General features: G+C 55.0%; 1 protein-coding gene across 3 annotated transcripts; it reads right to left on the bottom strand.

Annotated features, from left to right (window-relative positions):
• Positions 1–22,897, bottom strand: cyp26b1 (cytochrome P450, family 26, subfamily b, polypeptide 1). Of its 3 annotated transcripts, none has more exons than XM_029254048.1 (7): positions 22,666–22,897; positions 21,039–21,643; positions 11,527–11,751; positions 5,130–5,405; positions 3,564–3,719; positions 1,936–2,217; positions 1–1,516 (listed from the first exon to the last, which is right to left on the bottom strand). In XM_029254048.1, the coding sequence occupies exons 2-7, from the start codon at positions 21,240–21,242 to the stop codon at positions 1,124–1,126; spliced, it is 1,536 nt and encodes a 511-aa protein (XP_029109881.1). In that variant the 5' UTR covers positions 21,243–21,643; positions 22,666–22,897; the 3' UTR covers positions 1–1,123. The 3 variants fall into 3 exon arrangements, with proteins under 3 accessions (XP_029109881.1, XP_029109878.1, XP_029109872.1); XM_029254045.1 differs by lacking the exon at positions 22,666–22,897 and adding an exon at positions 21,797–22,072; XM_029254039.1 differs by lacking the exon at positions 22,666–22,897 and having other exon boundaries at positions 21,039–22,072.
• Positions 22,898–25,184: the final 2,287 nt, after the last annotated feature.

Here is a 25,184-nt window from a genome sequence, read left to right as displayed (position 1 = left end):
CCCACGGACGCCGTCCGAGAGTCTGTTCTCGAGTGACACTTTGTGTCCCTTGTCTTCCGGGTTCTCGTCTCGCGTCGGTGTTCCGAAACGTGGCCCTCGAACCCTTTCCGAACGGAAAATCCTGCCGTCGAAGCGAAGCGTGACCCCTGTTGTGCGACCGTCTCCTGAGTCCTTTCCGCCTCCCGCCAGTCCTTGTCTTCAGTTGCATTTTAGCGTCGATGCCCGGAGCAGCAAAACATCTTCTTCCCGGAGTCCAAGCGCTCCGAAGCGGAAAAGGTCGACTCCTTCGGCCCACGTTCCGCCAACGGCCCCCCATCTACGCGATCGCTCTCGCGCACGCACACGACGGCAGCTGTAAAAATGTCCACGTGACATCAGCGAAATAAAGCACAGGTTACAGGTTCTAGAAAGAAGGCGAAAACCAGTCTTTTATGTGCAGGACAGGCATAAAGAAGAGCTTCCCGGCTGCCTGTGTTCCTTTCACACCTGAGTTTTGCACAGTTTTTTCTCGACCGTTGCGGCTCTCCTGCTTCGTCTACATTCCTCAACCCTTTCAGCAGAATCTCCTTCTGCCAGATCCTCGCAGCGCCACCTCCCGCCCTCCTCCTCCTCCTCCTCCCGCTTCTGTCCGACTGTCCGGGTTCGAGAGGGAGGCGAGTCCAGGGCGTCTTGGGTCTCCACGGTTCTCCTCCTCCGACCACCAGCAATGACCACCCGCCTGCACCCAGTCCCCTTGTGTCTTTCATGACTCTTTTTACCCTGTTTATCAATCCGATGCTCAAGCTTCCTCTCTTTACGACGCGCTCGTGGCCGCTCTGCCTCGCTGTCCTACGTCCGCCAGAGACTCCTGGCAACACCCTATTATATTGTGCATCATTACATTACTTTCATTTTTGTTTTCCCATATACATTTTTCTTTTTTATTTTTTTAGAAAAGGAAACGAGACTATACATTTTGGCAGCTTAATTTTCTTTCTCCTCTTCAAAAAGTCCAACCATTTTTTTTTTTTTTTTTTTCTTTTTTCTGAGAAGTCAACAGAGATTAACTAAGGGAAAGCGGCGCGTTGTTGTTGCGAAACCGCTCTTTCCCGCCGCAGCCCTCACCCCCCTCTGCCCCGGCCGTTCAGACGGTGGCGCCCAGGATCTCGTCGGACTTGGCCATGATCTCGTTCTGGTTGGAGTCCAGGCCAAAGAACTTGACCCTGAGGCCGTCGTTGGGGTGCAGGACGGGCACGGAGACAATGCGGGGGAACGTCCGCGTGGCCAGCTCGAAGCGGCTGCTGCTGGCCAGCTCGATGGCGAGGAGGCGCAGGAAGAGGGTGGCCAGCTGCTTGCCCAGGCAGGTGCGCACCCCCCCGCCGAAGGGCAGGTAGTGAAAGCGCCCCTCCTTGTCTTCGCTGCGCTCCTGGCTAAAGCGCTCCGGGTCAAAGGTGTCCACGTCCTTGAAGACGGCCGAGGTGTCGTGGGTGTCCCGGATGCTGTACATCACGCTCCAGCCCTTCGGTATCTGCACCCCCTGCAAGACGACGGGAAAATTTATTTTCTGACGCTCCGCCTTCCAAGGCATCTGAGTTACCTGGTGGATTACTGAACCATAGGAAAGACAGGAAACCTTTCGTGCTTCCGCTGTTCTGTATTTTCAAGACCTCGGTGCTTCCTATCGGTTCCGTATACAGCTACTCCGTACTGCGGTATTGCACGCTCCGAGCGCGGTGCAACCACTTGTCTACGTCTACAGCTCCTCGCCCGCTGTCGCCGCACATTTCTCTACTCTGAGAAGTAAGTCACTCTGGAGAAGAGCGGCTGCGAAACGATTCGGTGTAACCAGTGCCTAGAGCCTACAGCCCTGTCCCCCGTTTTACTGCGGTGTCGCCAGGTGGGACAGCAGCACAAGGCCGTGCGCTGACACGAGGCGGAGGAGGAGCGCGGACTCACGTCGAGCTCGAAAGTCTGCATGGCGGTGCGGTATCCCCCGGACACGGGCGTGAAGAGCCGCAGCACCTCTTTGATGACGCAGTCGAGGTACTTGAGGCTGCAGATGTTGTCGAGCCGCAAAGCCCCCTCGCACAGGCAGCCGTTGTGCAGGATGCCCCTGCTCCGCAGCTCCTCCCGCAGCTTCTCCAGCACCATGGGGTGGCGCAACAGCTGCATGATGAGCGACGTGCTGGCGCTCGCTGTGGTGGCGAAAGACGCAAAGATGAGCTCGATCGTGGACTCCTGCAGAGAAAGGACAGCAAACGGCGCCCGGTCAGATGGTGCGGTTTCAGAGGCGCTGAGCTCAGAGCAGCCCTCGGGAAGAGCAGGTAAGAGGCGGTAGCGGTGAGAGCTGCTGCCTTCGCCATGAAAGGAGCCAGGATCGGATCCCACCTCTTGCTGTAGCGCCCTTGACCGATGTACTCGCCCCGAATTCATAGAGTAAAAAGTGGAAAACGCCAGTGAGCTGCTTTCCACTGCAAGGTGCTTTGGAGAACAGTGCAGTAAATCAGTGTAAATCAGGGTTCCCTTTTCTCCCCTTCTTTGCAGTTTGGAGTTTTTGTTTTCCTCTCCTCAGCTGCCAGCTGCCTTAATCTACAGTAAACTATACTGTAAGCGTTACTTATCGCACCGTGTGATGTACTTTCGTCCCCAGTGACTCTGTTCGGTGCCCTTTGTCAACAGGCCGAATGGTGTTCTATGAAAACAAACTGAAATGAATAAATTGGATCGAACAGATGCCGACAAGGATGAGAGGCACAGCAGTGGCACTCGGGTCGAACGCGGTCTGGATGGTTGGACATTTGTGCTGGAGAAAACCAGGGAAATAGTAGGGCAAGGACGTGTCCCATTAGTTCTGATTCACCCCAGTAAATTTAGAAGGCAAGACAGATTTTCCCGGGAAATAACTTTACCCATCCGGCGGTTTCACCCATAAATTCTTCGAAAATGTTAGGAGCTATTTGTCAGAGCTAAGCAAATATAAGAAGATGCACAAACACGTTCTCGGATAGGATTCACGGGATAAGATTCATGTCTGTGCACAAGACATATAATAAGAGGATTAATCCTCCACCTTCGGCATCAACATCATCAGCTTTTCTTAAGGATTACAGAAATATATTTTCAGATGACAAGTATGATAACGCAGTGAGATCATCTGAAAATCCTTCCGTTTTAATTCACGACACCTTCCTATAATCCCTCGTTTCCATAATAAGCCATAATGCAACGCTGGAAACTTTTTCAAATGTCCTCTTTGCTACAAAGACAGCACGATTTCTGGGGCTCATCTGCCAAGTAAGGAGACTTTTTTGACTTCTATACTCTATGCAGCTGAAGCACAAAAAATTGAAATCAAACCAATGGGCAAACAGACGAGCTCAGAGGCGCATCACACAAGGGACAGTGCACCAGCAGTGCTCGACTGGGTCTGTAGTTTTCACCCAAAGCCCAACTTACCCGTCATACTGAAGAAGTGAACGGTATAACAACATTTCCCTGGTTTGTGGGTATTTATGAAACCATTTTTGGGAAACAATGCACAAATGTGTGAGATTTACGAATGCAGAACGACAGCAGCGCGATACCTTGAGCTCCTGCATGGTGAGCTCCGCCCCGTTCTCAGAGGCACTTTCAATGAGCACATCGAGCGCGTCCACGTAGTCCTTCCCCTGGCAACACAGCGGCTTCTCCAGGATGGCCTTCTCCACGGCCTTCTGCAGCTTGTCCCGGGCACGGATTCCCTGTCGAGACGCCGCAAGCGTATGAGCCATTCATGCAGACAACGTTTCCCGGCATGAGCCTTGCAAAGAATCCACCATACAACAGCATTAAGACAATTTCAAATCTTAAAAACATCCCCAGTCCGGCTGCTCGGCCTGGTTCTGCATTTCGGACTAAGATACGTTTCTGAAAATCACTGCAAATATGCTACCGCTCAGGAACCACCGTGCTCGGGTTGACCCTTGTCAAAACCTCTTATCCACAGGAAAACGAAGCTCTTTCACGAGCCGTTCAAAGGTGCGGCGAGGTCCTGACAATTCACCGAACGCACACAGCGATGCGGTGCTGGACATCCCAGGCTTCCTTGGGCTTTTTTCAGTGTATCGCCACCAGAAGCGGGAGCGGAAGTTCTTACAACCTCTCTGTTTGGTTAGACGTACCTTCTAGGAATCTAATCGCTCTTCTTGCATTTGAACGTGGCACCAGCTGGAGTCATTGAATAACAAATGTACACATCATCTGAAACCAATTGTCCCATACGGGGGTCGCAGGGAGCCGTTGCCTAACCCGGCAACTCAGGGCGTAAGGCCGGAGGGGGAGGGGAAACACCCAGGACGGGATGCCAGTCCATTGCAAGGCACCCCAAGCGGGATTCGAACCCCAGACCCACCGGAGAGCAGGACCCGGTCCAACCCGCTGTGCCACCGCACCCCCCAACAAATGTATATATATGTGATTTTTTCTTTCCAGAAGCCACCAGAGCCACGTGAGGAAAATGGGCTGAAGCAGTGAAGCTATGGATATGTGGAGGTGCTACAAACGTGTCTGAGAAGTGAGCGCTAGGAGGAACGTGTGTTACTGCGTGGATTAGCCTGGGAACAACGCAGTTTGTACACGGGTGTGTAAGAGACAGCAGAAATAAAAACCAAGGCTAGAATGTGTTTCCTCAGAAGAAGCAGGGAAGAAATTCCACCGTGAGGTCGCTGACAATCCTTCAAGAGCGCGAAAGCGGAGATGTGCATCAGTTAACCGCATACATAACTTCTCACAAAACTTTCTTAGATGATGTTGTGGCAAGAGGGAAGGGTGTGAAAAAAGGGAGTTGGACGCCTTTCTGATGTTTCCAACATGGCATCTGAGATGTTCTGACTTTACTCAACTGGAACACTTTTATCTGGTCCAGTCTTGAAAAATTGTAGGCATTAAAAAAAAACATGTAAATGGAAGTAAAAACCTTACTGCTAAGTGCTGGGACAAAAGCTAAACTTTCAGCACGAAAGTGGTCCAACGCCAAAGTACCAGTCGAGTAGCAGTGGTCCAACAGCAAAGGAGGACCTGCTCTCGATTCAAAGGCAGCCAACACGCACGTTACACATCAGGTTCTCCGTTCATTTACCTTATCCTTTGCAATCCAAGCAACAAACACATACCTTCCTGTAGCCAGTGAACGGCAGGTCAATGGGCAGGGAGAAGAGGTTTTCCACAAAGTCCTGGAAGGTGGTGAAGAGGCTGTGCATCTCGTCGTCGGAGACACGGAAGCCGAGCAGCACGCGCACGGCCATGTGGAAGGAGAGTCGCTGCGACTCCCGATACACGTTAATAGGCTCCGGGTTGCTGCTCCACACGCGCAGCGTCTCCTGGATCACCTGCTGGATCTTGGGCAGGTAGGTCTCCAGAGCCTCGTGGCTGAACACCTTGGCAAAAATCTGCAGGGAGACAAATAGAGTGACATCATCATTTCCCTGTGAGCGTGTGACTTTTACACCCTTTCCAGATCATAGTGAGGGCAGCAGGTTTCATTTACGCCTTTTTCAGACACTTCTCTGATGTACAAAGCAACATCCGGTGATTAACCGGTATTTATCTAACACCTGTTTCCACGGTAACACACAGCGTTAGATACACTGCAGTAAAGTACCTACAGTCATTCACGAGTCTTTACAGCAGAGCGGTGTAACGCACAACACACACGCACACTGTGGGCAATCTAGAGCCACCAGTTCACCCGAAACGCATGTCTCTGTGCTATGGGAGGAAACCAGAGCAACAAAGTAACTTTCTTACAAAGTCTCACTTACGCTGATTTTCCCGCCTACAATGGCAGGTTATGCTTACTGCACCGGTTCAGAATAAGCACCTTTATCCAAGGTACTGCAGCAGGAGGTTGGATTCAAATCTGGGTCTGTGAAGTCTAAAGGGCTGTAACCACTACACCACTGCTGAGCAGTAGGAGCTCAAGCTGAAGTCCAAAAGCTGAAGATGTACGTCGGTCTTACAAAGGCTGGACTAAAGGAGCAAGAAGTCCTGCCTCCAGGTGACCAAATGCTGTTACTGGCAGCTCCTGGGGTCTTAACTTTGACTCGGAAGAGACCCCTCAGGCGTGGGTGTGCACGAAGGGACACTTTGGGTCCTCAAAGGGCAAAGCTCACGCCACACGTAACACAGGGACCCGGGGGATACCAGCAGCTGCTCGGAGATCCTTCCACGGCAGGCGCGCTGGAGCCCTGAGCCGGGAGCCGCGGACCGGGGCCACATTGCAGCTGCCTGGGATGTTTGAGGTCAGAGACGAGACTTTCTCTTGGCTCCGATTCCCTCTCATTCCCTCCCGCCGTGCTTCTCAAACACCCACGTACGGGATCACGTAATAACCCGCACTTTACTTCTTTAACTCCATTGTGTTGGCCGTCGCCTTTTAAATGTCGGACACGCTCCTGCATTCGCGCGAACGCACGTGAACGCTCGGCTCTTCTGGCTCTTCTGGCGACACCCCTCAACAAAGTGCGTGAGGCCGTCGGCTTCCCGCGCCGACGTCCCCACCGCTCCGTCGCAGCGCACGGGGCTGAACCCGGTGTCCTCACAGGTGGCAGCGGTTCAGCACCTCTGCTTGTGTTCGGACCGATCGGAGACAAAGAGACAGCGGTCGTCTGCTGCCAGGGGACCCAAATTACTGCCCATATCATAGACCGAAGAAGTAGGGATGCCCTTCTGACCCCGTGACCTCCACAGTTTTTGACCCTGGGGTTCTGCTACACGCAACAGCCAATGGCCACAGGAACAGACGGATGGCACCCACGACACGTTCCCCACTGCGGAGGTTCGGCACATGCAGCGCTCAACACTTTGACCCGACCGCCACATCCCGAGCAGAGCCCTGTCTTGGCGCCGAACCCTCCCGAAGACACGGGATTCGTGACATTGGTTCTCCGCTTGTGTAATTTACCAGGGGAGAAAGAGGAGACCCAGGAGCACATCACCCCTCCAGTACTGCCAGCTGCACAAAAGTGGATTTTCTTACTCTTCTTTTCTCACATTGTTTTCATTTTTCTTTGGAAAGTTCACATTTTTCTCTCTCGCTCTCGGTGACTTTCTTCTCGCACTTTCTCTCCACGTCGAAGGCGAAGTGAAACGAAGAGCGCTCCTGCGACTTTCCCTCTCTGTCAGCACTCCCTGGGAAAGGTAAGATTTTCCTGGCCGCCCCGGTGCATTTCTAATGTGCTGCTCTCGCTACGGTTTGTTTGGTGAAATAACATCCATGTTCCCCTTAAAAACGGCACCACCACTCACCAACAATAGCACTTTTTAGACACCGTCCCAGGACCATCTGACCCCAAATACCTTGGCTGGACAGAAGCTCTCCTAAGTAGTAAAGTGGGGCGGGCGGGAGCAGCAGCATGCACACACGCACACACACGCGCACACACACACGCACACACACGCACACACACACACGATCCCTCCCTCTCTTCCGCGCCTCCCCCGACCATCTCTGTTCCACCGCCTTCTTCCCTCACCTGCGTGTCTTTATCGCAGGCTCATCTCGCACCCTGTCTCTCCGCTCCTCCTTGGTCCACCTGTGCCCCGGTGCTCTTCTCAGGGAGCCCCGTACGCAAAAGCAATGGTCCGCTGAGCTGCAGGTTACCACGGTAGCAGGACTGCACACATTACAGGCCACGTTTGGAAGACCAGTGTCGCACATTTCCCAGCTCTTGCACCGAGCCACTTTGAGGACCTCGAGATCTCGCTCTCCTTCTGCCCCACGATGTGTGAAAGGGCAGGACGTCGAAGCCACCGTCCGCCGCGTGTTGAAACGGGTCCCATCCCCACGGCACCGCGTCAACGATACGAGTCGAGCCGAGCGCTAAGAGGGCCCTTCCGTCGAACCTGAGAAAACTGTCTCGGCGCTAAAGCGCATCTTTATCACTTGCGGTCGGGTGGCCTTTCCTGAGCGCCGGGTGCTGTTGCCAACAAACTGCGAGTGAGCTCGCGATCCGCCTCCTGTCTCTGCAGTGGATCCCGCAGGGACTTCAAGGACAGACACTAAGGGACCTGTTGTCTTGGCTCATCCAGGTGTCTGTTCCCCTTCAAAGGCTCACTTGTACCGGGACGGTTTGCCGCATCCTCACGCATAGTCATGCAAAAACAATAAATGATGGATGGATAACGAAACGGATGGGGAAGAAGCAGCTCCCAGGCAACGGATCACTAAGGGTGTCGCCGCACCACACGCCCAAATAGCTGCTTATCCCTGGCCTGGGACTACAGGTGAGCCCTGAAGCGGGAGACCCGATGGGTTTCCATCTGAAAAGGGCTAGAAGGTCCGGTGGGAAGCGAGTGTTTATTCTTGGAGCAGAGGAAAGCAATCGGATTGGTGCAAAGTACAGACGTTCTCTTGTTTTAGTCCTGCAACCCCCAAAAAGCGCGCTGTGTGAGAGGCTTTCTTTCCCTGTAAATGCTTCCACGTGTCGGGTACTCCTGACAGTCCGCTTCACGCCACGGTGCCGACTGCCAGCGCTACTCCGGCGTTTCGTTTCGAGTTCCGTTCAAAATGATAGAAGCAATAATGTCAATGTTATTTTTACTTACTTCAATATATAATCTTATCTTGGAGAGGAATGCAGTATATGAGGTCAAAATGATGCCCACAGCTCTGAAGCGCCACTTCGGTTCGAAAGACTCTGTAGGAAATTCGCAACTTTCTGCGTCACGGTGACAACAGTGACATTTGACATATGAGATGTGTGTGTGTCACTTACGTGTGTCACTTTTACCTTAAGGGGAGAAACACATCTCAGCATGAAGAGTGTATCTAAAGAAGACTTTGCCAACGCTCTCGGTAAAAAAATTTAAAGCTCCCCTTCACCAGCCTCTCGGTCTTCCGTCGTGCAATGACCAAAAAGACACGTCCGTTGACGGGACGAGGACAAGAGGTCGCACGGCCTCTTCCGGCCGAATGCTTCTCGAGCACGCGGGAAATCCGCAAACGTGGTACAGGTACACCGCACCCGGGTCAGTTTTCGCCTATAGGTCCACGACAGAGAGACTGTCGTGCCGTGGACTGACATGCAACACGTAACACACACACACGCGGTTAGTGACATGCTGCCTTCTTCACGCACACACACATATCGCAACTATGGACTCAACAGAAGCTCAAGGGTTCCTCTGTCCTCGAAAAGAAACGTATCTTTCTGATAAAAGCCCCGCCCATTTAAAGATTTTCATATGTCTTGAATTACGCTAAATCTTTCGGAGCCTCCGGTTTAACTGGTGTACAAGAACCTTTTCTTCTTTCCTGTCTTTTCCTTCCTTTTTTTCCATCGTACTTTTCATCTAGTACTCCCTGCACCCCCGAACCCATGTTCTTTTTAACCCCACGCTGACTGGAAAACAATCCCCCATTCATAATCCGGAATCAGACAGCAATCAGCGAGCTCGAGAACAAAATAGGTGCACCATCTACCGGCTGCTGAGCGGCAAACAGCTCCTGCATCGCCGCAGCACGGTAAAGTACCGCGACTCACTAACGCGCCTATGAGCCGAGCTCCGCTCCGCAGCCAGCGCTCCTCTCGCTTAGACCCCCTTTCGGTGAGCCACCCGCAGCGGGTCATCGAATTAATTTTAAGAAATCTTTTTTCAGCCGCCTTGTTCTTGGCATTTCGAACCTTCCACGATCAGGGACAAATGCTTTTGCACCACTGCACCGCTTCTCTCCAGGACCCCGAACTCTACCCGACTCACCGAATCCGTCACTAACTCGGGAGCCCCGAGTTCTCTGAATGGGGCCCAGTGTTTGAACTCGCAGAGAAATGTGTTATTGTGCATTTCATGACCTCTGGTTTGCGAGCCATTACCGAGAGGAAACTCAAATATGATAGAATACCGTAGGGGTGTCTGCGCTGCTACGGTGGACCACTTGTACAGTTTGTAGTAGGGGAAATTGTTGGATTTTGGCAGCACCGTGTTCTCGAGTGTTTTTTCACATGGCCAGTCTGGCAGCTCAGTTTCAGAGTTTTACTAAAAGCTCTGCTCTCTTTCTCCATCTCTAAAAATAGGGTAGGAGGGAGGGCTCCGGCGAAGTGTGCCCAAAGAAAAATAAAAACAAGCGGAGGAAAACGTGAAGTAGACGTAAAGTAGACAGATAGGCGAGGAGAGGGGGAGAGCGCAACTCAAAACGGAGAAGCGTACGTGTACGAAGGAGACGCGGAGCCGTGGCGCTCCTGTGGCTTTCTCACCAACTTCGCTCCACTGGACGGTCCCGCTTTAACAAGGCGCGTGTCTGTTATCCCACCCGAGTGCGTCACCGCCGCCGACAAAGGTTCGACGTGGCCACGGATCGCCGTCTCGCGAAGGCCCGCGGGACTCCGAAGGACCTGCCTCGGCCAGCCTCCGGCGTCGGAAAGGAAGGGGCCGCTCTATACGCGTAAATGAAGAGGGAGCGTGTTTGCGCTGCCCTCCCGTTCGGCCGCGCACGCGCCCCAGGAATGCGGCTCGCGCCGGCGATTTTGCAGTCCTGTCGCTGCTCTGTTATTCTTATTGTCGTAAGAGCTCCGTTAGTTTTATGGCTTCGGCTGCCAGAACCCCGTGGATCGACCTCGCGTTTTTCACCCATCGGCGGAACGTTGGACTCGTCGAGGTAAAATTCCGGATCGCCCCCGCCCCAGCCCACGCGCACCACGTTCTCCTTATTCCATTACGGATGCGTGCTTAGCGCTCTCGACGAGGGGGTGCAACATTTGAGGAACACAAGGAAGGGGTAAAAGAGCCCTCTTTGTGAGGCAAATGCTGGCTGACTAATTACTGGTCATTAGGGCTTGTGCCAGGCCTCCCGGACCACGGGGATTAGCTGCTCATTACAGCCCATTGACCTTTCAATAGTACAGGTGTGCGAGGTGAAATTCAAGCCTGGAGAAAAGAATCTCCCAGACAGGCTCATTCTGTTCTGGGACAATGGCGGGACAGAAGTATGCGCCCCCAGGATAACGAAAAGAGCCCCTGCCCAATTTCCCGTAATGGCTCGATGAGGCACGGCATTGACCTGCCGAGCCGCTATCGGGCTGATCTGCGCGGGGCAGGACAGTGACGTGGGAGACTCTTCAGCCTCAGAAAGACACCACTTTTTCTCACGGTGGCAGGAAACCTGCTGAGCAGACTGTGAAGGGGCCCAGGCCTTCTTCACTGCCAGCTCCTTGGGCTTGGGGTCCCTCCGTTATATTCTTCTTCTACTCGCCTCTGCACTTCGCAATCCGCTTTCAGATCCACGGCAAGATTATTAAAGGAAAATTTCACAGCGTCATAGTTTCCAAGAGGCAAACATGACATCAAACCTGTATTTTTAATAACGGCGGAATGAAAGTGGTGACAGTCATGGTTCGGAACGTGACAACTGGGCTCACGCACATCGTAAGCAATAGCTCCGGTACAGGACCGCGCCGCCCCAAGTTACCGAGAGAAGCCGGTTTTGCATCCGAGCGAAAACACCCGAAGGTGCCCGGCCTTCGCCGAAATGAGAAGGTGCCGCACCGGGAGGGTGTCGAGCTGTGGCCATACCTTTCTCCTCTTGCGGTGGATGTCTCCGATGGAGTTTGCCAGGCTGTTGGGGCCAAGAAGCGTGGCGGTGCTCTGAGGCCAGTCCACGCTCACTAGGCTGTGCTCTCCCATCAGCACCTTCCGCACGTTCTCTGCCCCCGTCACCCGGATCAGAGGCCGGCCGAGCAGGTGGGTCTTGAACACGTTGCCGTACTTCTGCCTCCGCGATGCGTGGAATCCAGAGCCCTGCAGGCAGAGGAGGGAAAGCGGTCATGGAGAGCACCAAACTGGACCTGCCCTGTCCATGAAAACATAGCTCAGTCTCAGCGGCCTGGGATGATCCTGGCAATGAGGCCACAGCCAGCGACAGCTGAGGAACGCAAGAGCACAAGAATTTGAGACAAATGAAGGAAAATATGGAGCAGAGAAAACTGACGAATGCCCGTATGTTTTTTGGGGTGCAGAAAAAAGGATGCTTGAATACGCAATAATTAACCAACAGCTTGCGAGAAGGGGAGCGGTCCTACAATTGACATAGTAAAAGCGAGGTACTGAGGGGGACGGAAGCTTTCTGAGACTTTGCTTATCTAAGCGTAGAAGCGTGGAGCTGAATGGTTTCACCAGGACAACGAGGTGTCAGCATTAATGGCTCTCTGGCGATAATCATTACGGTGAGCGTCAGGGTTACCGCTGCTGGATCATGCAAGTTAGAACGTTCCTCCGGCGGAGTGTTTCTCTAGGTCGGTTACTTTAATTACCAAGAATTCGTTGGCTTAGCTGAGAGGATCGCGGAGGGGGAAACGCTGAAGAAATCGCGTCGTGCCCGGTTCCGTGAGCCTCGGCCGCGTAGGATAGACGTGTCCGTGAAAACCAGCAGGGCAACCAACTTCATGCAAAGTCCAGGAGGAGTCACACTCACTGTGGGTTGGGAGCTTCGTCTATACACTCAGCTGCTTTGTAGGGTCCCCCATTGTTCTGTGCAGATTGCCCAGCGAACTGCCACCCCCAGATCAAGTGACAAGATGTTGCTGAAGGAGGAAAATCAGAAACTCCACACTTGAGGACAACCTGAGGAAACCAAGATCCTCAGAGTCCCAACTCGCGCTTCCATGTGACACCGATTGATGGAATTCGGGCCCAGCGCTGCATGTTGGGTTTGGCCACGGAGAGCTTTCAGGAGCATGGATTTCGGCAGGAAGACTGAGGGGAGGAGGAGAACCGAACTATTTGAGCTCCCAGGATTACTGGTAAGGTCTGCTGGTCCCACAGTCAATTCCTAACCCTAACCCTAACTTGAACGACTCCATGGGTGCAGTCCAGGGGGGACAACCAGAAGCCGAACATTTTCACGGCGTCACAGAAACATCAGCTAAGGTTACGCTCGGATCCAGCGTTGAATCCCGCACGCTGACTTTTTGTATCTAACAGCACTGGGGTCCAGGGGAATGGAAAAATAAAGCAGAAAGTGACCTGTTGATCCATGTAATAAATAAAATCAACAGCGTTTTGAAACGCAGTTTATACATAAACAAGGCCACTGGTTTTCCCAAAGAAAGTCCCCCTTACACTGAACCAGCTAAGAGCCAACCCTAACCCTAACTTTCACTCAAACCCTAAAGCAGCGCTTGTGCAGGCGCAGCTGTGGCAGAGCCACTGAGACCGTTTGCTCCCTGCTTGCCCAGGCTTTAGTGCTACATACTGGCCTGCAGGAGCACATCACAGTTTATTTTGGAGCTATTTTTAGGCGCATGCAGGGTTTCTCCTGTTTGTTTGGCTGCTCTTGAAGGTTTGGCCCCACGCACCGCATGGTGGAGCAAGAGCGGTAAGAGCAGGAGCGTGTCTGATCACGAGGATCCTGCAGGAAAGTGCCCGCAAAGCTGCGCTACAGGGCCGTGCATTTCTGCGTGCCTCCGGCTTTTCCCTCGCTCTTGCAGCTTCCGAAGCCCATTGATAAGAAGAGCATTCGAAAGAGCTGCCGGGACGCGATCGCCCGCGACGGCAGCGTCCGGGCAAAACGACGGGGGGTGTCTTCGCGCTCGCCTCCTGTCCTCGATCCCAGGTTACCGGCGTGGCTCCGCCATGACCCCGACCGCATTAAGCGGTTCTTGAGTAAAGAGTAAGCGACGGCGTGAATAGGCTCTTTGTCCCAGCTCGCACTTATCGTTTTACACTTAATGCAGGCGCCTGTGTCACTCGTGAGGCCGCTTGGGGCTTTTCTGCTCTTCTTCACGCAGCCACACATCCAGGCAGGTGTTAAGGGTTCGCAGGGCTTCGCGCATGCAGGGTCAGAAGGGCGCCCTGGCGGCCAGCGCGCCTGGCTCGCCGTCCTTTTCCTCCATTACCGGCGCAATCGTATTGCTAGAAGCCGAATGAAAGCAGCTCGGCCGTCCCCCAACCTGCAAGCGGGAGGCAGGGAGAGAAACCTGACGGATCCGTGGATCCGGCGCCTCGGCGGCCCGCATTCCGACCCCTGTCCGGCAGCATCCTGGCTGAAAGCAGCGCATTGGTGCTCTAAGTGTTCTCCGCATGACCCGAATCGCTCTCACGCTAAGAGGTTCTGATGGCACCCGGCCATCGCAACAGAGCTGTTCCATCTTTTCAACAGACATTCACCAATAATAATGTCACAGGGACTCCTGCGGCACTCTGGCCCGCTTCCAAACCGCTTGGCTCGCCGCTTAAGCAGCAGCATGAAAGAGACTATTAGGCGAGGCTGAAAGTTCAGACTTGCGAGGAGGCCGAGGACAGGCGCAGCGTGACCCATACGCGCGGAGAGGGATCGACGTTGCCTGCGCTGGGCCCCGTGCCTCTCCCTCCTTCCCGCTCGGGCCGCGCTCAGCCTCCCGGGCGCTGCTTCTGCGCTCACTGTTGACCTACCGTGTTTTCATTTCTCCTGTGTATTTCCTGCGCCGGCCGCCCTCTCGCTTTTTCCACATAAATAAACCTCGGGGCTTGACGGAGGGCCAAGGGGCGGCGCACCGGGCGGGAGGGGCGGGGGCGCCGCGTGACACGGCGGCGCGGTGTGTAAGGAGGCACGTCCCGGCGAGGGGTGGGAACCGCCAAAAACACGGTGCGTCCAAGAGCGGCGGAGCGTGCGGAAAACCTCAACATCTCGAGCTGCGCGAATGCGCACCACCGGTGCCAGCGTCTCCACGGTGGCTCGTTTATCTGTCCGGTGTGAGTCTGCAAAGCAGCGTCACGACGTTTCGCCGTAACTCTCGCCGTAACTCTCGGCTCAGCGGAAGGACCTGCATCGAGGGGGCATCAAGTCCAGAGGCAGCTGCTGTAAAGGCGACGCCGCCCGCTGCCCCCTCTCGAGCAGCGGCGATAACACCGCAGCTGACCTCGGCACTAACACGGGTCAGGGGAGAGATGGGGGAGGGGGGGCGCGGCGAGCCAATGCCGTGCGGAGGAGCCGTGGAGTCGCGCAACGATCCGACGCGCTCCGTCGCGGAACGCAGACCGGTGCTGCGTGACGTGCGGAAGCGGCGAAAAGCGGACGCGGCTCCGGCGGCTCGCAGACGTCGGGTCAAAGACCGTTTCATCGGCAGGGAGGTTTTTTTTTGTAGAAGGAACCGCGGGAACGGCACGAACGCTCGGAACGGACCGGCTGGGACAAGGACCTCTTTCAGCTCGCGCTGTTATTGCCGCACCAGACCTGAGCGTCGGGAGCCGGGCCGACGGCAGCGCGTGAGGCCCCGAAAGCCTCCGTGACACGCACACGCGCGCACGCGCACACACACGCACACACACACACACATACGCGGTGCCCCGGCTCAAGAGGCGTGCAGCCACCAGGAACAGACTTCACTTCATGCCTCACAATCCCCTCAGTGACAGGGAGGGAGGGCAGCGGAGCGGAGTGGAGCGGAGTGGAGCGGCTCAAGAATTTCTGCTGTCTAATTCATGGAGGTGTGACGCCGCGCTCTGCAAATAGAACAGCCTCCGAAGGCTCTGTTTACCGAAACGACCAGGGTGGGGCGCCGATGACATTTGGTTAGGAGGTGAGAAATGTCCTCCACTGGTCTCAGGGGCAAAAAAAATCTCAGAAGTGGATTTAAAAAAAAAGAGGGGGAAGGGGGTGGGGGTGGGGTGGCTGACGCACTGAACAGCCACACACCCTGGAAAAGAAATTATGTCATAAAGCCGAAGCTCACACACACACGCTTGTATGCACACGCACGTTACACACGTGGTGGTTAATGTCTTCGTTCCCCCCACCGAAGCTGCTGGAGTTCGGGGGGGGGTGGGGGGGACGCGTGACAGCAGCCAACATTTGCTTTCGGTCGCTTTCCTCACACACTTCTCCGGGATGAGTTCCGCTGTCGAGCCACTTACTCCGATTTACCAGTTTATAAAGCAGGGTACCTTGATCAAGGGAGTCAAACCCAGGGCCTCTGCTTGGAAGGCAGGAGCACCAACCACCGCGCCCCCTGCTGGGCTGCGCGGTCATACTAGCGATTCTCTGCAGACTGACGGCTGCAAAGCTGGAAAGGCGCCTGTTTGCAGGACGTGTCTCTTCTTGGAAGCGGGTCATCCTGATGCCGACCATCTGTCCAGGAAACGTTGAGCCGAAAAGATATTCGAAAAATTCCAGAACTTTGTACCTGTGCGCATGTGGAAACCCATGAGATTCGACCAGACGCAGAAACGCCACAAATGTCCATTACCGTGGTAGTTTCTGACGGGGTGAGTGGATGGGGGTCCCAGGAGATGGACAGATGGACAGATTGATAGAGATAAAGTTATGTGAGAAAGAGTCCAGTGGACTGTGGCCCGAACAGAAGGGGAGTGTGTCTAATGTTGGGGGGGGGCTTCTTAAAAAACACTCCGGCTCCACGATCAGATGGGGGGCGTTCGGCTGCGCACGGGCACAAGCGCAGCGCAGCACCGACAGGGTTAAAATACCGCGTTCAATAGTTCTTTCATTCTTAAAAGAAATTTATCAGATATTTTACAAGGGGTGCAATAAAGGGGACTACTTTTTTCCACTCGCCCCTTCCAGCAGAGTACATGACTAAAAATACAATTTTTTGTGTAAATTGGACACAGGTCGAAACTCCCAGCGTATAAATGTGGTCTTTGTGCTGCAGTGGAAATGTTATACAAATGACCCTTTTATTAGGACCACAAAAAAGCCCTTTAATTATATTTATTCAGATCGGCGCGGGGTTATCCGAACACTCGGGTTCTGGGGGGGTGGCGGCGGCGGCGGCGGCGGCGGACCGGGACGTCGCACCGGAAGGGACACGCGTGGCCGAGCTCCGGCCGACGCTCCTCGACGCGACTCAGACGGACAACGGGCCCCAGGCCACGCCCTCTCCTGCAGCTTCTCTCTCCTCTCAGCACTTGTCGCCCGACTTGTGCTCCCTTTCGCTCCGTTCAGAGGCTCTGCCCCACATCCCGGGTCTTGCAAAGACGAGGAGCGGCGCGCTCCGCCCTCTCCCCCGTCCCCCATTATGGACGCGAAGCCGCAGGTACACTGCGGCCCTTTGTTTCCGTCCTGGGAGTGCGGCACATGCACCGCGAATAAAGATAATGCATCCATTTAGCGAAGCGGCCCGCTGGAATCCGAAAGGAAGTGTACACTGGCGCGCGTTCAGCCACGTATAGAAACGCCGCAGAGGGTGGGGAGGGAAGAGGCTGGTGAGCCGCCCGGGTCCTCCATTATTCCAGCATCAGTCACCCCGGGGACCCCCTGCCAGGAAGGTTAGCGTGCGGGACGTGGGGCCGAGACGGGACCCGTCTCCCATGGCCGTGTCTCTGTGACTCGAGGGGGATCGCGCCCGGGGTTAGAGACGGGCTAGAGGGTAGTGGAAGGAGAACATTCGCTTTTCTGCTCCTCACAAAGGGAGCGCCGCAGAGAGAGCCAAGAGCGCGGAGAAAAGGGAGCCGAGCGTACAAGGCGAGCAGGGAGAATGGGGTGCCCTCCGACCTGGAAGCAGTGTGAGGAGCGAGATTACGGATGTTCGGTGCCGTGTGAGCGCTCACCCCGGGACCTCTATTGTCCTCAGCGCCCGCTGCTGCCAAATCCCGCTCGGCTGTGCGGCCCCGTTTTATGGCCCGAGACAAGAGCCGTTTGAGGGGCGCTGCGCGTTCCAGGGGTGAAAGCGGGGCCACGGCACCGCTGCGCCAGTCACTTCTTTAATCGGGTCGAGCCACGCAGAAAAGCGAGAGTCTCGCTTGGGGGCCTGAGGCCTTCGGCGGCCGTCTGCTGCCTCGCATGCAGATCGGGGGGCGCTTGTCCGAGAAGGCCTGCGGCGACCGCATTGCCCAGCAGGGGGCGCTGCGGACACCGGGTCTCCGGTACACGGCCCCAGGGGACCCGTCGGCGGGACGGACGCCGTCGCTAGGGTTTGCGTCCGAGCCTCGGAGTGCCGCCGCCGAAAGCCCGTGTTGTTATGGACATTTCGCGAGCAGGATTCACGAAGTCCACGGCGAATCGCGGGAAACGCGAGCCCACGACAGCAGCCTTCGACGAACTCGAGAGCCACCGAACGTGCACTTATTCGTTCAGCCGACGCTCTTCTCCAAAGCAGCTTACGCCGATTTACCTGCGTGTGCAGTCGGGTAACTTTCACTATATCGGTTCAGGCGGGAGGTGGGATTCGAACCTCTGACCTTCAGACCCAAACTCGGCATCTCTATGCGCTACGCCCCCCGCAGGCGAACGTCGTTATTTTCCTTTTGGTTCGATGAGCAGCTGTGTGTCACATTGTAAGCGTTAACACACACTGACACCCCACAGACGGCACCGCTCTCCGGTCCAACAAGGGCTACATTCTGTCGGCAGGTGTTACAACGTATTAGAGACTGAATTCCAGACCCTCCCCCCCGAAATGAAGACTGGACACAAACAGGTCCTGCAGCACCTGGAGACACTTTGACAGTTGACATCGCAGCACCTGACCCAACTGCTCTCATACGTTGCCAGGTAATATGGCAGCGCTGAAGGACGAGCGCGGTAGAGCGTGGTGAGATTACAGTGTCGGGGACAAGTTACCGTCAAATATGTGCAGCGTGTGTGCGTGTGTGTGCGTGTGTGTGTCTCTGTCTACATATATGAGCTGAGGGGTTCCTCTATGAGCTACTGGACTGCAGGCTCTGAGTCCATGGGACAGGAGTCCTCCGAAATGTCCAGTTAGTCCACGAACACGGTGAAACCTGGCGAATATTTTACTACTCAGATTATTAGAGATTATTGTTCGATAAGCGAAAGCTCAGTTACTGGTCCTGTGAACACGGGCAGCGACAGCTTCTGGCTCGCGAGATGCTGGCAAAGGAACCGAACCTCTGGCCCCTTCTGGCAGCGGAGGGGTCAAAGGTCAGGAGCACATTCAACGGGTCGTGACTGCGCGCTGCGGTGCCGCGGCACTCGGTGCGGGAGCAGCGCAGCCTTCGCTGTGTTCGTACGGTATTGAGAGCCCAGGGATGCTTTCGCTCCAACCATCCTTTGTATCAAGCATCTCCTAGGTAAAAGTGTTTTTTGCGCTCCGTTCCCCTGCCCCCCCCCCATTTCTGCGCACACCATAGGCAGCTGAGTCAGACATGATGGGGGGGCAAGAAGAACAACTGAATTATTATGAACAAAACATAAGGATAATGTAAGATACATGTAACTGATAATTGCTGTATAACTGAGAAGCACACCTTCCCTCCCGCTTGGCTGAAGACACAGTACAGCGATTTTCATCACAACAACCGAGGAGCCGCTGAAACAGAAACGCTGACATTTGGGCCACAAAGACGCGCGGAGAAAAATGCCTGAAAGACACCGAGTGCCAACTGTGATGGAACCGGAAGGAGGGAAAGAGCCGCACAGGACCCCCTCCCCCCCTCCCTGTCATACGTCACACATCGAGAGCATCTCGGCGCCACCAGTGAGGGGCCCCGCGCAGGTGTTCTCCGACCTGAACGTCGCGCGCAGCCACGCCCACCAGCGCCAGCCAGCCAGCAAATCGCGGTCCGTGCGCGTGGCGGACAGGTGGCCGCGCGCTCCGAAAGCCCGGGCCCCGTCCGCCCCTCCCGCTCGCGGTGCGCGGGGTTCAGCTGTGTGAGTGAGCCGCCGTAGCTCGTGCCGGGTGTCTCTCTCCCATGATCGCAGGACGCACGCAGAAGCGCCTGCTGTCCCCGAGGGCCCTCGCGCATGCCATGCCCTGGGACAAGCGGTCGCTCTCGAGCCGTTTTGGTTTGATGCGTCTGAGTTTTGGTACTGGACCATTTCCAATAAAAATAATAATAATAATAATAATAATAATAATAATAATAATCAACGGACAGCAGTTTAAAATGTGAACTTTTTTTTAACACAGACTCTATCATGACGCGAACTTGGCGCGTTTGCCGACTGTCCCCGGGAGCGGGGGCGCGCCTCTGTACGTGCCGGGGGAGCGCAGCGCGGGCACGTGCGTCCACGCATGACTCCATGAGTCGGGTGAACGGATCGATCCGATCGGTGTGCGGTGTGTGTGTGGTCAGGCGCCGCGCGGCGGGGACACACTGGAGCAAACTCGCCGCTGTCCAGTGTCCTCCTCCTCCTGTCCCCAAGACTTAGCAGATGTCACGTTCAGCAGCGCCGCGCGTGTCCGTGGAGAGACGCAGGAAGGGTCACGGCCGTCCTCGCGCTCCCAGCACCGAGACGCTGGAAACGGGTAAAAGCTGCGCGGTTTCCGGCGCCCAAACCGCCACCGAAGGTCAGTGCGCGCGGGACGCGCCGAGAGCCAAGCAGCCAAGCAGCCAAGCAAGCGCGAGACGCACGCGCGCGCGCTCGACATCACGGTCAGATCAGCGGCTCTTCCAGCTGTGACTCGTCCGCGAATTGATGAGAAAATGGAAAGCAAGAATAAATGAAAAAATAAATGGGAACGGGAGACACGGCTGCTCGGCGCACAGAGGACGGGCGTCCCACTGAACGCGGACAGCTGCACTTACCCGAGCCGAGAGAGCAGGGAAAGGCAGGACAGGCGCGCTCCCGTGTCCACATGTCAATCAGGGTCCCCAAGTTACAGGAGCGGCTGTTGGAGGCGGTGGCCGAGCTGTAAAGAGTCTTTTCGGGCTTCCGAAACCCGAAACTGTGTCAACAAACGCGTGCTGGCGCCGCGCGCGTCCTCCTCTCGCCGCTCCGTGTCTTAAGTTTCAGTTGAGCTTTTCACTTCTCCGTCCGTCCGACCGGTGAGAGACAAGTCGTGCACTTTTCTCGCACTTTTCAGGCGCCGCGAGAGCGGAGCGCAGCGTCGCGCAGAACCGAACGACGAGCAGAAACCCGCCGCGCAATAAGTTACTCGCGCACGGCGCCGATATTGGGTGACGTTCGCACGTGGCTCTCCGACAACACAACGCACACACACACACACACACACACAGAGAGACGCACTCGGAGCCGTGCTCGCAAGTAAGTGCGCACTCGTACACCGTGACCGTGGTCCGCCGGTGCGCGCACGCAGGGCAGGCTCGCGCGCGCGCACAAGTTGGCGAAACCTCGGTGGGATCGCGAAGGGGAGAGGAGAGGAGAGGAGAGGAGAGGACACGCTTACCTGCACGAGCCAGTGGCACGTCTCTCCGATGAAGGGGAATCCCATGGAGCCCTTGGGCATGGGCAGCTTGCAGCTCTTGTCCCGGGTGGCGGTCCATCGCAGCTGCCACAGCTGCTGGGACACGGCCAGCAGCAGAGCCATTGAGAGGAGACAAGCCGCCAGGGTGGCCAGAGCCGAGATGAGGTCGAAACCTTGGAAAAGCATGGCGGCGGCGAGCGCGTCCCGGCGCCTCCTGTCCTGGACTCCCGCGCGGAGCTCGGCGGACGGACCGGTGGGGGGAGGGGGGGGCGATCGGAGGATGAATGAAGCCCGCGGCGGAGCGGCTGCTCACGGGGTCTTTGCGCGGGTGACAGCGGCGGTGCTGAGGAGCGCGAGTCCAGACGCTTGACGGCTCATCAAACGCGTGTGTGCGCGCGCGTCAAAGTGCGGCGTTGGAGCTGATCTCCTGTGGCACGAGCTCTAATCGGCCGCGTGCGGGACAAGACGCGTCGACTCGGGATACTCAGTAACCACTAGAACGATCATTTTGCTCTGTTTCGAATCAGCTGCAGAAACCTGTTGAGTCACAGGAACAAACTCATGTCCTTCAAACGAATGTGTCGAACCTGGAACCGGGGGGGAAAAGTTATCAGTCAGACCTCAGATGCTCAACTGTTAAGGGTAAAATTGTTTACGAAAATTCTTCAAAGTGAAATTGAAAAATGTAAAATAATAATAGTAATGATAATAATAAATCCAGTAGAGAAATGAGCTCCTACTCTGCGCTAATATGTTTGAACTGGTGACGCTGCGGCTCAGCAAGATGAGGATGAGAGTGATGAAGAAGAGATGAATGGATGTGTGAGATGTGAGTAATCCTCGGCCGCTCGTGCTCGGATGCTGACGGTTCAAGGTAAAAAGTCTTCGGGCGGCGGTGCGTCTCGCGCTCTACCTCCTTCACCTCCTTTACTTGGTCTCTCTCTCTCTCTTTTTCATACACACTTTCTAAACGTGAACTCCACTCTCCAGTGTGTGTTTATATAGAGGAGGCAGCGCGGCGGCGAACGGCCAGGCTGCAAGCGCCCCCCCCACTAACCCCCCCCCCCCCCACACACACACACACACACACACACACACACACCGAGGCGGGGTGAAAAGTGAACGGGCCGAGCGCTGGAGCGTGCGGGAGCTGGAAGCTCGCCCAAAGAGAGAGAGAAAAACCAGGAGAGACAGACAGGCAAAGAGGGGGGAGACATATACATACATGCACACATGCGTAGATACACACACACACACACACACACACACACAGAGAGACGCACGTCCACTACGCACGTATACAGAAACATAAAACAGAAGGAGGGAGACAGTCGCACAGAGACAGACAGGCTGAGCAAAAGGAAACTTGGTCAAAGTTCTCAGCATTTTCATTTCTACTCTTCTGCTTCTGGGAACTTCTCACCTGCCGCGCCGACATACTTATTGTACGAAGGTGCAAATGAGTGACAAAAGCTACGTGACACCAAAGGGTTTCATCCTCACTTGACTTAGAATAAACGCGCGTAAAGAAGCGTTTCCACCTTCAATTAATGCAAACTGAGGAACTTGCGCAACTTTTACGCAGAGCGGGAACGTCGCTCAGACAAACCTGGGGTCCGGAACGCGGACACGACTCGTCTGAGCGACACCCGAAAGGTGTTTCTGCGCGTCTCCCGGCGCGTCCTCGACAGCGGAGCCTCCGTGATGAGATGAGTTAAAGGCGCTCCAGATGCGCGCTCCTGCCACGACCCCCTGGGCATCGGGGACCCGGATACGTGTCATGTGTCGCAGTTGGAGGAAATTACTGGAAGCCCTCGCTGCGCGTCCCTGTGCGTCCCTGTGCGTCCCTGTTTAGGAGGGTCTCGTACCTGCTGCTCATTTGCAGTGACCGCAGAACCGGCCCACACTGACCTGCGGTGTCAGCGCGCGCACATCATCATGTGCGTGGCATCTGGTGCCCGTGTCCCCATTAGTGGCATCGGTGTCACCGGTGCCACCACCGGTTTCCCCAGTGGCACGTTCCGAGCCAGGAGGCGCAGCGAAAGGCGCCATGTGCGAAGGCGCGCGACCCACGCACCCTCGGTTTATGTTCATTAACGTTTTTCGTGCCCCATGATCCTCTCCGTTATTGTGCCGCGTGTCGCAGTGACACGATCTGGACTGCAGCGGTTCAAAGAAAGCGCGTGTGAAACCCCACAGTTGGCTAAAGCACAGTTTTACGCACATCGAGCGCACTTGGTCGCTCTCGTGCTTTTTGATTCTTAATGGACGGAAAGATCGCATTTCTTTGAAGGGATGTCGGCGCGTGTGGCGGGAAACTGGCGTCTCGATCATGTTCATACATGAGACTTTGCGCCAGGACTCATCATCGTGTGCGCGTTCGGCTCACGTTGCGGTCGGAAAGCGGCTGCGCGCGTCCTGTGCTTTAAACCGCGGTCACACCTGGACTGGTCTCGTGCGCATCGTGCGGACACTCGAAGACACCGTTTTACTGCGTACTGAACCACCGCACTGGTGCAGTAAAAATGAACGGTGCGGTCTACCTGAGGGAGACCCCCCGCAGACGGCCGCTATTAGGAGCAAACGGGATCCTTAACCATTTCTGCTCTGCGCCTCAAGTGAAGGTGTGTGAGTTCTCGCACCGGCTTCTGCCGGACGGACGGACGGACGGACGGACGGACGGACAGGGTTTCAAACCATCTCTCATTCATTCATTCGTTGCAGACAATGACGCTGAAAAGAGGCACCGCTTTCCTTTCGGTTCTTTCCATCATTCTCTCTTTCTTTCTTTCTCTCTCTCTCATGTTTGCTCCTCCGACACCTTTTCCAGTCAAACACAGGTGACGACGCGCTGCTCGTCGCGCGCAGCGCAGCGCAGCGCATCTCTGCCTCTTCACTCTTACAGCCTCCAAGGAACACTTTCGCCCGCGTGCAAACATTTCTTATTACCTTACAGCGCCGCCTAGCGGCAGCCAGGAAACACGTTCGCAGTGGACTCTCTGTCTGTGTGTGTGTGTGTGTGTGTGTGTGTGTGTGTGTGTGTGTGTGTGTGTGTGTGTGCGCGCGTGTGTGTGTGTGTGTGTGTGCGAGAGACTGACTGCGAACCGTCCAGTCGGATGAACCTCAACACGCAATAATATTTCGATACACTTCCATATGAGTCACACCACAAAAATAATCAACTGCAAAACATACTAATGTCCGATTTTACCAGCTAGAATCTATTTTTATCAAACATGTGACTTTTAGAAAGTTTATATATGTATTAAAGTTTTATGTACGTATAATTAACACTGTCTGTAAAAAATATGGACAATATTCTATACCGTACAGACATTCGGTGCAATATATATGATACACACTGACTCCTTGTGTTAAAATGTCCGAATTAGGAATTTTCAAACAGGTAAACATTTCCAGCTCATTGTTTTAAGTTGATTTTTTACATTTTTCTTTTCCTTTTTTGTAACCTTTCCGTCGGGTCAGTGCGAAAATGACCTGCATTTCCGCGCACTGCCGTTAGTTGGCAGCAAAACGCCCTCAGGCAGAATATCAAGGGCAGTGCGGTGCTACATTTACCTGACACTTTTCTCCAAAGCAACTTGAAATGCGAAGCTACCTAGAAATATTTCCCTAGTTGAGCACCGGAGCTGCTTAAACTGGGATTGGAACCCGTGGCTCCAAGGGCAGTAGCTGTAACCACTAATTATACTGCTAGTAATTTCACTGTTTATATGTTGTATATAAACACTCAAGCTCTAACCCACACAGAGAAAGAGGTTTGACCCCTAAGCTTGGAAGATCAATCCTGCTCCTGTGAGACTGGGGTCTGCGGGATGTCCCATCTGTGACTGGACCCCCTGCATCCAGAGCCACCCCTGCTGACCAGCCAAGATAGGCGGAGGCCTCCCGAAAATGCTGTCACATCCCATGCTGAGGAAACCACTCAGTGTGGACCCATGGCATGCAGTCACATGGACAGAAACCTGAAAGAAATACACACACACACACACACAGAGTCTGAAACCACTTGTCCCAAGGGGGGGTTTGCGGCGAACAGGAGCCTAACCCGGCAACACGGAGCGCAAGGCCAGAGGGGGAGGGGACACACCCAGGACGGGACGCCAG

The sequence above is a fragment of the Scleropages formosus genome, chromosome 1 (assembly GCF_900964775.1).
Source record: "Scleropages formosus chromosome 1, fSclFor1.1, whole genome shotgun sequence".
In the NCBI taxonomy this organism is placed as follows: Eukaryota; Metazoa; Chordata; class Actinopteri; order Osteoglossiformes; family Osteoglossidae; genus Scleropages; species Scleropages formosus.
This window is presented reverse-complemented; position numbering and strand designations above follow the sequence as displayed.

Coding starts and splice junctions, on each gene's coding strand:
- cyp26b1 (XM_029254048.1), bottom strand. CDS start 21,242: ATGCTTTTCCAAGGTTTCGACCTCATCTCGGCTCTGGCCACCCTGGCG. Junction 11,752..21,038: donor CGTGCCACTGGCTCGTGCAG/GTAAGCGTGTCC, acceptor CTCTGCCTGCAG/GGCTCTGGATTCCACGCATC. Junction 2,218..3,563: donor TCACCATGCAGGAGCTCAAG/GTATCGCGCTGC, acceptor CTTTCTCTGCAG/GAGTCCACGATCGAGCTCAT.